Raw genomic sequence first — 14,364 nt, forward strand, 5'->3', positions numbered from 1 at the left:
TGTCCTTGTCATATGCCATCAACTATTTTGACACTTGATTTGAATCTTCTGGTTTTAAAGCTTGGCATACCCTTATAAACCATTTACTTTATAGTTGTTATCACATCACGTTTGCTCTCGACAATTCCTGCTCCTTCCAAGACATTGAAAAATGTCCATTTACCCTGAATATCAATGAAATCTTATGAATAAAATATTATCCGTCAGAATGAAGAAATGTTTTGAAAGAAAAGTATACTATGACCAAATGGGTTTATTTTGAGAATGAAAGGAAGATTTAAAGGTAGGAAAGAGAATTCTGTATTACAGCATTATAAACTGAATGTATGTGCCTGCCCCGCATAGTCACATGGGGCAGCCACTTATTTGTGAATCTGTATAAAGAAGTAATCATGATTCATGAGGATGGAATGGAGCCTGAAACCAGGAAGATTAAAAGTCTTTATAAGAAAAGAAGCCAAGCCAATAAACATGTGAAGAAATGTCCAACATCACTAGCAATCATGGAAATGCAAATTAAAACTCCATTGAGATTTCATCTCATCCCACTCAGAAGGGGTATCATCAAGAAGAAAAATAAAACCATGGTGGATGAAGATGCAAAGAATAAAAGACCTTAATACATCAGTGGGAATACAAGCTGCTCCAGCCACCATGACAATCAGTGTGGATGTTCCTCAAACTATCACATGACCCAGCTATACCACTACTGGGTATTTATCCAAAAGTTTCTAAGTCAACATATCACAGTGATGCATTCACATCAATGTTCAGTGCTTCACTATTCTTAACGACTAAGTTACAGAACCAACGTAAGTATCTAAAAAATGCAGAATGGATAAATAGAAACTGCTACATGTACTTAATAGAAGTTTTTCAGCAATAAAGACTAAAATTAGTTCATTTTCAGGGAAATGAAATGTAACCAGAGATTATCAGATTGAATGATTAGGTCAGGCTTAGAAATATAAATATTACATAGTTTCTCTGTGTCAATTGCCTATATTGTTTTGGGGGGTTTAATGGCATCCCACTAACCAACATTCAAAAAGAGTTAAAACTGTTCTGGGCCTTCCTGTTTGTTAGCCTGTACTGTCTAGCAGGGCATTGCTACCCTGTCATAGGGCAACTCTGCCTAAACTCTTCCAACATGTGTGTACATTTCAGGAAGCTTCCATAATAGTAGGTTTCTAAGGTCTTCAGTGGTGGGTGTCCTCTCCCAAACTCCCTCCTCTATCCTGTCCTCTGACTGCACTGAAGACTTTCCTTGTCCCCCTTCATTCTATCCCCTTTATGTAAAGGAATCTTCAAAAACTATTCTGAAACCCTTCTTCATTGTAGGAGGTGGTCAGTGGAGGAATGCCATTCTCAGCCAGCTCCTTCTACCTTGTGTTTGGAGAGCAAGATGTGAGCTTTCAGCTACTGCTCCAACACCATGACTGCCTGCCTGCTGTCAAACTTCCTGACATAATGGACATAGACTCATCCTTGGAAATTGTAAGCCCTCTATAAATTCTTTCTTCTTAAGTTGCTTTGGTCATGATGTCTTATAACAGCAATAAAAAAGTAACTAAGACAAAGTAGAATGTGATTCCCATCAAAAACACTACTCATCACAGAAGTAGACGAATACTAAAATTCATACAAAACAAAAAAACCAAGTGGTCAAAGCCATCCTAAACAGAAAGAGTAACACTAAGGATGTCACAATAACTGGTCTTAGAGCCATAGTAACAAACCAAGAATGAAGTAGTGCACACATAAACCTACACAGCTTCAGCTGCTCAGTGCTTGACAGAGTTGAAAAAAAAGCATGGAGAAAAGACAGGCTCTTCAACCAAGGGTACTGGGGAAATTGTGTCCCCATTTACAGAAGAATGAAACTACATCCCTACTTACTCTTATGAAATTCAAGAAATGGAAGACCTGGAACCCTTAAACTGCTAGGGCAAATAGGTAAAACACGCTTCAAGATATGATAATAGATGAAGACTTTCTGCAAAATTACCCTAATGACTCATAGAACAATCCCACAAACTGACCAATGGGATTGCATGAAGTTAAAGAGTGTCTGTACAGGGCAGTACAGTACAATCAGCTGACTGAAAAGATAGGATGGGAGAAAATCTTGGGCAATTGTACATCCAATATGGGATTCATGTCTATAAATGGGCAAATAAATTAGTCTTCAAACGATGAAGTCCAAATAACCAATAGCTCTTAGAAAACATGTTCAGCATCCTTAGCCATCAGAGAAATACCAATTAAAACTACACTAAGATTCCACCACATCCCAGTCAGAATGCCTACTATCAAGAAAACCAACAACAACGAATGCTAGTGAGGAAGTGTGTGTGTGTGTGTGTGTGTGTGTGTGTGTGTGTGTGTGTGTGGTGTGTAAACAACTGAGTTTTATTCAGTCCTAATGGTCAGAATTATCTCATTTGCAGGAAATTAGGTTGAAATGAAAAGCATCATGTTAAGCATATAAGCTAGCCTCAGAAACACAGATATGCCATGTTTTCTCTTATGTTCTGAATTAAGATTTGTATAAATTATAGTAGAAGGGTGGGTATGAGGAAGAGTAGGATGAAATGAGCATGAAAACAAGAATTATGAAAATACAAAATAAAAATAAAAAACAAGGAACTTACTGTGTGAATATATATAAACACACTAAAATCATTAAATAGAAAGCCTCTAAGTAGATGCAGATATACCTGAAAGTTAAAATATTATCTTAAAAGGTTTTACCTTATATTATTAGAATAAATGTTGACTTTTAGAAAACATTTGACTACATTTTATTCATTGGGCGGGGGTAATGCATGCGTATCTGGAGTTAAGAGGACAGCTTGCAGGAACAAGTTCTGTCCTACTACCATGTTGGTCTTGCAGACATATTAGAAGAAGGTATAGACACAACTATACATGAAAATATCATAATAAAATCTATTACTCCATAACACCAACTTCTCCAAAAATTATCATCATAAAGGTAATTATAAAATTTAAACCTACAGAATGTTTAGGAAAAGCTAGAAACACTTATGGAGAGCCATAAGTGCACCCTTGGACCCAGAAGATGGCAGGCCCGAGCTGTTTTGCAGACCTGGGTGGGAGTGACAGCCCCCTGAGTTACATGGTACTTTTTTATCCACGTGGTGCCAGAAGTATTCCTGGTTTCCTGTGCCAGGTTCTCAGTATGGCTCAAAAGACAGGCAGCTTGTGCCTCAGGATCTAGTGGGGAAGGTACGTCTGCGGGGAGAATTCATAATTGACACCAAGATAATGTTTCATGAAAGAAACATGGCTGAACTGGATCTCACCAAAATTAAAATCTTTTTCCTTGTAAAAGATCTTCTGAAGAAGATGAAAACATTTGCAGTCTGGAAGGAAACATCACAGTTTACATATTCAGGGAATGACTAGAATCTAGAATATGCCAAGAATTCTAAGGATAAAAGGAAAACACCAAATAATCCCATTGGAAAATGGGAGAAAAGGTGAACAGATACTTTTGGTGAAATATGCACATGGGAAGGAGCAGAGGAAAACAAGATCAAGACCATTGCCTCCTACAGAAATGCATGCTTAAAGACCAATGACGTCACTGATTTGGTAACGATAAAATGCCGAGGCACCAATAAATGCTGATGTCGATAATAAAGGTGACTTTAAGGTTAAACATTACATTGTTAATCTAGTAATTGCATTCAAGAAATAAAACACCAAAGTTCAAACTCCACCATCACCCACCCCCGCCACAAAAAACCTCTGGGTATGAGTGTTACAAAGCGTTCTTCATGAAGACGAGGGGAAAACACCTCAAGTGTCCGTCAATGGTCAAGTAGTGAAGCACATTCTAGACCATGGAATGGTCTGCCTCAGCAGTGAGACAGGGGAAATTGTGGATGCACATAATAGCCTTGGTGGGTGTCCAGAGGATTATCCTTCATACTAAAAGCAATCTCAAAAGGTTACACACGTGTGATTCTATGTATACAATGGTCTTGAAATGGTACAGTTGCAGACACAGACATCAGAAGATGACAAAAGTCAGGAAGAGGAGAAAGGAGGGAGAGTGCTGGAGACAAAGGGTTAACAGGTACGATGGAACCATCCATCTCTTGACTGTGGCAATGGTTACATGAATGCACAGTTTTGTCGAAGCTTATATAGAGTAAGCGCATGTTCTCCCAGAGAAGTGTATGTAAAGCAAGTGAACTCAGTGTGGCCAATAGATTATAGTAATTCTTCTTTCTCTTTCTTTTCTTCTGTGTTTCTCTGTGAAACAGTCCTGGCTGTCCTGGAACTCGCTCTGTAGACCAGGCTGGCCTCAAACTCACAGAGATCTGCCTGCCTCTGCCTCCGGAGTGTTGAGATTAAAGACAAGCACCACCACCACCCAGCGAATGTTTATTTTCTTGTTGGGATATGGAACTATATCATACAAAATGTAACTTTGGAAGGCAGTGAAACAGTACACGAAAATTTCTTACTATCATTTCTTATAAAAACAAATAGTTTAAAAAACTGCAGTGAGTATTTGTTTGGTTTTATCACCTTAATAAGCAAACATTCTAAACTTTGATGAAATGTTCTCTCTGAGAGGTAGAGTGGAAGTTTGTCTTAGAAATAGACATTCATTTTCATTATAAAAATTTTAACAGTCTATGAAGATGTCTTTCACAGTCTATCAAAATGTCAGTGTGTCTTTTGGGTTGATACAGTGGTTTTCAACCTTTCTAATGCTGTGGCCCTTTAATCCAGTTCCTCATGTTGTGGTGACCCTCAGATACAAAATTATTTTCTTTGCCCCTTCATAACTGTAATTTTGATACTGTTATGAATCATATCGTAAATATCTGTGCTTTCCAACAGCCTTAGGTGACCCCTGTGAAAGAGTTGTTCAACCTCCAAAGGTCAAGACCCTTGGATTGAGAACCACTGGTATAGAACAACCATCCTGTTCCTGGAGCTGCAACCTTTAGAAAAATCTATATACATCTGTCAGAGAATATATCTAGAGAACAGTGAATTCAAGAATAATATGAAATAACATGAGATTAGAAATGCACAGACATCTGTTTTCAGGACCATTGAATAAATTATGCTAAGCTCTGACACACATTGAAAAACTTGATCTGCTGTAGTATGGTTACGGAATTCCCCTCAAAGGCTCAGGTGTGGTAGGTGTGGTCCCATGCTGGTAGATCTACTAGAGAGATTTAGGATTAGAAGATTTAGATTTAGAAGAAAATTTAGAATCTAGTGTGAGTATGTAGGGCTGGGGTGCCAGGCCCTTGAAGGGTATGTTAAAACCTGCCCCTTCTCACTCTTTTTTGCTTCCAAGACACCAAGGGTGACCAGCTTTCCTCCACACACCTTGATTATAGTGCCTAGAGACTGTAAACTGAAGCCTCTAACGTTATCTAAAGATCTTTCCTCCTTTCAAACTGTTAATCACAGGTATTCTATCACAACAATGGAAAACTAATGCAGTCCTTGTAAACACACAATACAGATGTGGAATGAGCAAACGGTAGGAACAGGAGGATCAAGGATCTTGGGTACATATTTATCGTCATAATATGCTCTATGACTTAACAAATATTTCATTCTCATGGTTCTGGAGGCTGGAAGCTTCAAGGCTGGGGTGCCTCTACGGTTGAGTTCTAGAGGCTTCCCAGGTTGCAGAAAGATGCAGAGGAAACAAGTTCTCACACACATCTTCTTTTAAGAGGGGAGGGGCATACACCTAAAAGGGCTCATCTCCAGGTACCTTACAAATAAAGATATGGATTTGGGTAACGAAAGCCTCGTTCAGCACAAAGCAATGCAGTCAAGAGGGGAAAAAAAATCAAAGTTCAAAACAGCGTGAGAAGTCAAGTAATCACGCATAAAAGGGGGGTAAGACATTGGTGGAAACATTTGTCCTCAGTTGTGTTTGTATAATAAATACTCATGTAATAAATACCGAAAAGACAGTCATAAACGAGCCAATGTCATGTCTTGTCAGAAGACAGAGAAGAATGGGTAAATGGGACTGAGTAGAGGCAAGAACTTTCTAGTTATATATACTTAGAGTTTTATTGTTAAAATATGAACATGAATGTGTTAACTCCTTATAAAATTAATTCAAAGAAAAGTATTGCTTCCAACTTGCCTTATTCTCACTTACCCCTTCGCACAGCTGAACTCTATGGTTGAACCTAAGAAAAGATCAGTCGTAATATCTATTTTCCCATTGACCAACTCGCCTGGGTTTCTGCATCGTTTCTCTGCAGGAAAATTAAGCTGATGATTAGTGGTTTGAAATACTCGCAAGATATAAAATTAAGGGAAGGGGAGTGTTTAGTTTTGGACATCAGTGTTGGATTTTGTCACAGAACTGGAAATAGGGTGACTAAATGACTCAGCTATACCACTCGTAGGCATACACCCAAAGCATCTTCTATCTTACTGCAGAGATACTTGCATAAACACATTCACTGTCACTCTATTCAGAGTAACAAGGAATTGGAATCAACCCTGATGTCCACCAACTACTGACAGGATGATGAAAGTGTAGTATATATACACCAAGGAATATTACTTGGCTGTAGATCAAGAAGGAAGTCATGAAATTTGCAGTTAAATGTATAGAACTGAGAAAAATTATACTGAGTGAAGTTGCCCAGGCCTCCCCAAAATAAATAATGCATGTCTTCTCTCAAATGTTTGTGCTAGCTTCAAATGTTCTATCATATGTGTTTAGTCTAAGTACGTGTGGAAGCCGGGAAACTAGAAACAGGCCACTGGGGGATGCATTTAGGGACAATGATGGTAGAACTTAGGTGATGAAAGAAATGGGTAGTAATAGGAACAGAAAGGCTCAAGTAGCTGGTGAGTGACGGGAGTGGGGAAGTAGGGGAGGAAGGGTAACCAAAATAAAGTGTGCCTGGAGAAGTTATACGGGAAGCTATGATCTTGCAACTCAAGTAAAAATATAATAAAAGGAAATAGTCTAACACTCGTGATAGGAAAGAACAGGTATGCTGGGAGCTGAAGGTTTCAGTGGGGATGGTAACAAGTGGGTGGGGGAAGGAGGGATAAGGAGTGGGTTAACCATAACTAAGGGTGTATGGAGAAGCTTTCCAAAACTCCACTAGTTTGTAGGCGAACATAATTTTAAAAGGAGCTTAAACAGAATTAGCCCAAGCGGGTGAACAATGCTGCTCCCAGAAAACATGGGTTATTAAGTGAACATCTCAAGGCCAGGCTCAGTGAACCAGAAGATTCCCCAGAGGCACCCAAAACAGCATAGGCCACTGTCATGGCTCTTGGCTGACCACCATAACCATAGTAGGTAAGACCTTATTGCTGAAGACACCACACACATTGGCTACAGGATATAAAAGAAATCAATCTCAAAGAAAAAAAAAAGCAGGAAACGTCCCCCCTGCTGGCTAGCTTTCATGGTGCCAGAATGTGCTACACAGGCTGGCACTGGACTCTGCATGCTGCAGGACTGGCCTTAAAGTAGGCAAGCTTTGCCCACTGGTATGATACTAGCATAACTGTTATGGGGTAACCTGAATAAAGTGGATCTGAGGCCTGCTCCTAGAAAAGAATTCATTCCTGGTACTGTAAACTTGGTCAAAGGTCCATAGATTGGCGGGGGGGGGGGGGGGGGGGGGGGGGGGGGGGACGGGTCATAGGCCCTAGGGTAGAACTTATTATTATTCTTTGGCTAAATGGTCATGCTGTCAAACTGCTTTCTAAATATCTATGTTTATACCCATGAACCTGGGCTACTCTCCACCTTGATGGCAGAAGCTTCTTATTGAAGAGGGTAGTGGTTTATACAGAGACTTGTAACTGTTTAAAGTGCTGAGGATATGTGAATGCCAGTGCTCAGTGATAGACGGATCATTTATGTCAACCCACAGCCTCACCCCTTAAGGCTTAGAGGACATTAGGGAAGAGAGGCTAAAAAGAATGTAAGAGCTGGTGGACAGGGAAGAGGGCTGTGAAAGTCTGTCTTCCGGACATGACAGCTGCTGCACACGTGACCTCACAGCGGCTGTGGCTACCCACACGAGATTAAGCCAGTCTAAAAAAAAAAAAATCCCAGGATGGAGTTAGGGAGGGACTCTCTGTGCTCCACCCTGGCGGAAGCAGTTGATGGCTACTGAGGCAAGGAGAATCATTTTACTTTGCGTGGTGTCCACTGGGAAGTTCTCATGCACCAGTCATGACTCAAATGCACACACAAGCAGATACTTGGACTCCATGGGTTATAGAAAAGAAAAGACAACATGAAGCTGAGAGAAAGAGAGCACACGAGCTCTGGGAGGGGAAAGGGAGCTCTAGGGAGGGCCTGGAGTGGATATGACCAAGACACAGTGTATCCATGTACAAAATTTAAAGAATAAAATAAATATAAAAGGCCACTTCATTAGTTTCAGCTCCTGCTTCCAGATAGCCCTGACGATATATTCCAATGCTGGTTTCTTTTCCTGACTCACTGACTTGTTATTTTGGGGGAAAATAAAAATAAATACATTGCCAATTTTTATAACACACTTTGAAAAGAGAAAAAATGCTATATCCAGTTTTATTTAAGTAAACCAATAATGTAATATAGAATATAACGCATGGGTGGGTTTTATTTCTAACTACATATTTTAAATGTTTAGCTTTGTTCACAGACAGAAGAAAATAGAAAATAAATTTTGAAATCCTAAGTGTCTTAAAAATAGGATATGATACACTCCCAACTTCCTTCTTCCAAATAGCATAGTTAATGTTAATCTTTAAAAATATTTATTTCAGTCAGTGTGTGTATGTGTGTGTGTGTGTGTGTGTGTGTGTGTGTGTGTGTGCATGTGTGTGCATAGTGCACACAACAATGAATGTGGAGGCTAAGAGAAGGCATCGGAGTCTCAGGAACTAGAGTTACAGATACTAACTGGACACCAGGCTTGTTACATGGGTGCTGGGATCCAACCCTGATCCTGTCAACAGCTCTGCCTTCTCCAGCCCCAGGTAATATTAATTTGTAACACAATGTTGTTCAAAGGATTTCTTCAGGCTCCAGGGGTTTGTTACATTCCTATGAGCACTTTCTGAGAAGAGAAAGTACAGGTGAGAACACAGGTTGATACTCACTGGCACAAAAGATAGTATAGATCCACGAACCATTTTCATCACAAACAAGATGGCTTGTGTTGATTTTCTTGAAGCCGTGATGGCAGGCGTATTTCAGAACAGTTCCAGATGAGAAGGTTGTCTCGTACAACTGGTTGATTGGAGAAGCAAATGGCAAACTGGGTGGAGGTCCACAATCACCTGGACACCGAATTACAAAGAACACCACGGGCTGTATCTTCAGAGACAGAACCTCCGCGTTGGGTGGTGATATTTACAAAGCAAGGACCAGGCTTCTTTGTCAACGTGACTCTCACTACCCCAAATCTCATTGAACACAACAGATGGTCACTGACACGTGCTCTCTGACCAGAGTAACGATGATGATAATGCAGATAGACATTTCACCTACTCTTTCCTGCTCAGTAATGTAGGTCAACTTCATTATTTTCTCATTGCTTACATCTACCTAACTCAAAATATAGTCATCTGTGTCATGTCAAATAATATTTCTTCCTGCCTTTGTAAAAATATATTTCATTATGGAAGATCAGCTGTCTCGGAGAACAGGGACGGGAAGGAAGCATTTCATTTATGTTCTCTTGGAGCTTTTGAAATTTGTATGAATTGCCTGCTTTAAAAATACTCTTCTACATCATCACAATGTGGAGACTACATTAAACCTTTCAGAGAAAAGCTCAGTTCTACTTCCCTAGTAAGAATTATTAAATAAAATACTAAATACCTTTCACATGGCTCAGTGGAATTATTTGTATCTATTCTATATAAATAATCACTTAAACAATAGGAAATTGTCATGGTCGGACTGACAGATAATATATATTTATTCCTGGTCATAGTTGCTTTGAATTTAGATTATTTGTAGATCTAAACTAATATCAAAATTTCAATACCTATGAAACCTTATCTTTAGTCAGTAGTATAGCAAATTTCCCTAAATCTACTCTACAATGTAAAAAATAGATATCCACTAGCCGGTGCTTAAGGCAGGCACGTGATGGACTCATGGTGTGGTGACTTATGGCTTATCTCTACCAGCCCCCCCCTCCCAGCCCCCATTACTTACCAAGAACAGGAGCCATCAGAACAGTGGCCAAGGTCATTTGGAACAGAGTTGAATGAGAGGTTTTCCACAGCTCAAGGAAGGACCAGGCTGTCATTACCCCTTTTCTGTGGAGGGCGGAGCTCTTGGTGAGTACATGAGAAGACCTTGGAGAGCACATGATCTGATGCCTTTCCAATATGTTTCTACCATAAGACTCAATAGTCATTGGTCTTATGCTTGTCATCAAGCACTTAAAATAACACAGGAACTATCTTCAAAGGGGTTATAACTGAGTGTATAAGAAAACATATTGAATACAAATATTTACAACACATGGCAGCTTCTATTGGCATAATATACCCCAGGAACTTACTCAGAAGACCAGTTAATTCTATACAGAGAGATAAGAGTGGGTCTTCCGGAAGTGGCTTCCTATGTGGTAAATATTGCTCTCAAATCCAAAATGGTAGGTACAGAATACTTTATATTAAAATGAAAATCAAGTGTGGTCAAAGCAGTAACAAGTAAGAAATAAGAGTCATCTCTAGGAAACTATAGTCATCACTTTGAATAGTTAGAAGGTAAGAATTTTAACAGGAAAGTGTTGGTTAAAGGCAGAGACAGATTAGCAGTCGACTGGACTGGGTTTTCAGTGCCAGGATTAGGAGTTTGTCCTCAGTGAATGGACAAACCTCTCCGCTGTTAAAGAGTGACACAATGACCATGCTTTCCTAAGATCACAATTGCATGTGTTTACAAGGTAGTGTCAAAGAGAGAGAAGGTGCAGGGAGATTTATTTAAAACATGTATGCACTGAGCATCAACACACCCAGTTTAATGAAACAAGAACTACCTAATATACACGCAGAGATAAGCCTCACACAATGTTAGTGGGTGATTTAATACTATTCTCACTACCAGATATCTATACAATGAACTGTGAAGAAACATTAGAGTTCAATGTCATTGTAGATAACAGGGATTTAATAGGCATCTACAAAATATTCCACTACCAGCCACAGGATATACATTATTCTCAGCAGCCCACAAAATATTCTCTAACATAGAACATGCTTTACACCAGAAAACAAGGCTTAACACATGCAAGAAAACTGAAATAACTTTATATACCATCTTACCACAGTGATGGTATAAAACAAAAACAAACACAAACAAACAAACAAAAACCCTAAAGTCCAACAGCATGAGAAATGCAGAAAATCAATGAACTCATGGAAATCAACCAATATAATATCAAATGGTCAATGGGTCATTGAAGAAATCAGGGTGGAAATGACAAATTCCTAGAATCAAATGAAAATGAGAACACATTGTACCACAATCTGTGGGATACAAACAAAATAGCGACAAGAAGGAAATGTCTATCTGAAATTGCCACATAAAAACCAGAGATTATCAATACACAACTTGATGATATGCCCACATGTATTAGAATAACAGGACACCCCAAACCTCAAATCAGTAAATGAAAAATAATGAAGAGAAGGGCAGAAGTTAAGGAAACAGAAATAAAAAGAACAATGCAAAGAAAAGAGTCGGTGACACAGATGGGCAGCTAGGTAGAGGGAGGAAAGAGAGCGACGGAGGGACAGAGACGCAAAGAGTAAGAGAGAAAGAACCCAAATGAGTAAAGAGGAAACAGTAGCAATGAAATCCAGAGGTTAACTGGACACACTTTGAACACTTTAAAACACTGAAGAAGACACTATAATATGGAAATATCTCACCTCTCATTGGTCAGCAGAATTAATATTGTGAAAATGGTCAATTAGCAATGAATTGGAAAAATCTACAAAATACAGGTACATTTCTAGACACATTGGGCCTGCTAAGTCATGAGACTCTAAATCACACAAGCAGACCTTTAACAGTCAGGCGGATCTCTGTGAGTTCGAGGCCAGCCTGGACTACAGAGTGAGTTCCAGGAAAGGCGCAAAGCTACACAGAGAAACCCTGTCTCGAAAAAAAAAAAAAAAAAAAAAGAGTAAAACTGTAATTCAAAAGTCTCCCATTCATAAAGAAGCACGGGTCCGAATGATTTCTACCTTATCCTTAAAGAAGCACTAGCAGCAGCGCTCCCAAATTTCACCATAAAATAGAAACAGAAAGAAACCACCGAATGCATTTTACAGACCCAGTGTTACACCGACACCATGACCAGATATGGAGATGTGAGGGCAGAGGGTAGCATGAGAGGTTAGTCTCCCTGAAGAATGTGAATGAATAAATTCTCAATAAAAAAAACTTAGAAACTCAATTCAGCAACATCTAACAATGATAACTTTCAGTGGTCAACTTGTCTTTATTCCAAGGATGGTTCAACATACACAAATCAATCAAGTAAGGCAGAAGACAGATTGACTTAAGAACAGACATCACACAACTGTCTCAAAGATGCAGGAATAAAAGCCTTTGACAAGTTCAACACACTGTCATGATAAACGCCCCAGAGGAACTGAGAACAGAAGGGATGCATCTCAACATATTAAATGCTATATCCAGCAAACATACAGCCACATTTCACCTAGGAGGGAAAAACTGAGACCATTTCTGGAACCCTGGACAAGACCAGGGCATCCACTTTCTCCACTCATATTCATTAGAGCACTTGAAGAAATAAGCAAAAATAAAATATTGCCAAAGCAATAGATTAAAAAAAGAAATTCAAATAGTAAAAGAAGTCATCTTATCCCTATTTGTGATGATATAAGCCTATAAATAAGAGGCTTTAATACTCCACCCAAAAACTCTTAGACCCGATAAGCACTCCAGAAATGTAATGGGATACAGAATCAACATATAGCATCAGCACTTTCCTGAATGCCAAGAACAAACGTGCCAAGAAAATCAGGAAAACCATCCATTCATAGCAGCTTCAAAAATACTTAGGAATAAATCTAACCAAGGAGGTGAGAAGCTCTACAATGAAAACTTTAAAACCCTAGGAAAAAATTGAATAAAATATTAGAAGACTGAAAGACTTTCCATGCTCATGTATCAGCAGAATAGGAATCCCCGTAAAAATTCCAAAGACATTCTTCATAGAACAATAATAATAAGGAAAAAAAATCCTAAAATTCACATGGAAGCACCAGAGGCCCCAGATAGTAAATAAGCAATTGGGCAAAAAGAGCAATGCAAGATGCCTCATAATATCTGATTTCAAATTATACTAGACAGCCCCAGTGACGAAAACAGCATGGTGCTGGCACAAAAGCAGACATGAAAATAAGGGAGCAGAACTGAAGCCCCAGAATCAATACTCCATACATCCACTCACCAGAGTTTCAACAATGGAACCAAAACTAGACCCTGAAGAAAAGGCAACCTCTTCAACAAACAGACACACACACACACGTCGGAAGAATGAAACCGGGTCCCTCTGCCTAATGCTACACAAGAGTCATTTCGAAATGGATTGAAGACTTTATTTTTAAGATAGGAAACTGACATTGTTAGAGGAAAGGCAAAGCAAAATGCCCCAAGGTGTGGACAGAGACAAGGACAGCCTGAAAAGGACTCTTATGTCACAGGAACAGATTGCAAGAACTGACCAATGGGATTGCGTGAAACTGAAAACAAACAAAAGCCATTGAAAACAAACAAAAACAGTAATGGCCACAGCCAGCAGAACTGGGCCAGCAGCAGAACAGGAAGAGCCTGCCAACCCTACATCTAGTAGATTAGTACCCAGATTCTATAAAGAACTAAAACAGTCAAATACCAACCCCCCAACAAGACACGGGCTGATGAACAGACAACTGTTGAAGCACAAATAACAGACAGATATATGAAAACTTGTCCACCATCCTTAGCCACCGAGGAAATACAATTTCAAACTACACAAAGATGCCATCCCGTCCCCGTGGAAAGGCTATCATTAAGAAAACAAATAGCGGGGCTAGAAAGACGGCTCAGCAGTTAAGACACTGGCTGCTGCTCTTCCAGAGGTCCCGAGTTCAATTCCCAGCAACCACGTGGTGGCTCACAACCATCTGTAAACCTGAAATGAGATCTGGTGCCCTCTTCTGGCATGCAGGATACATGTACACATAATAAATAAATCAAGAAAGGAAGGAAGGAAGGGAGGGAGGGAGGGAGGGAAGGGAGGGAGGGAGGGAGGGAGGGAGGGAGGGAGGGAG

General features: G+C 39.6%; 1 protein-coding gene across 1 annotated transcript in view; it reads right to left on the reverse strand.

The window, feature by feature from the left end:
* Positions 1-10,316, reverse strand: part of LOC128109642 (zona pellucida sperm-binding protein 3 receptor-like) — a 34,692-nt gene extending 24,376 nt beyond the window's left edge. Inside the window, 3 exon segments of the mRNA XM_052736828.1 lie at positions 6,185-6,284; positions 9,157-9,336; positions 10,223-10,316. Of these exon segments, the coding sequence (XP_052592788.1) occupies positions 6,185-6,284; positions 9,157-9,336; positions 10,223-10,316 (374 nt within the window).
* Between the last annotated feature and the right edge of the window lie 4,048 nt (positions 10,317-14,364).

Source organism: Peromyscus californicus, unplaced genomic scaffold (genome assembly GCF_007827085.1).
Source record: "Peromyscus californicus insignis strain IS unplaced genomic scaffold, ASM782708v3 Scaffold_14__1_contigs__length_90479793_seg_2, whole genome shotgun sequence".
NCBI lineage: Eukaryota > Metazoa > Chordata > Mammalia > Rodentia > Cricetidae > Peromyscus > Peromyscus californicus.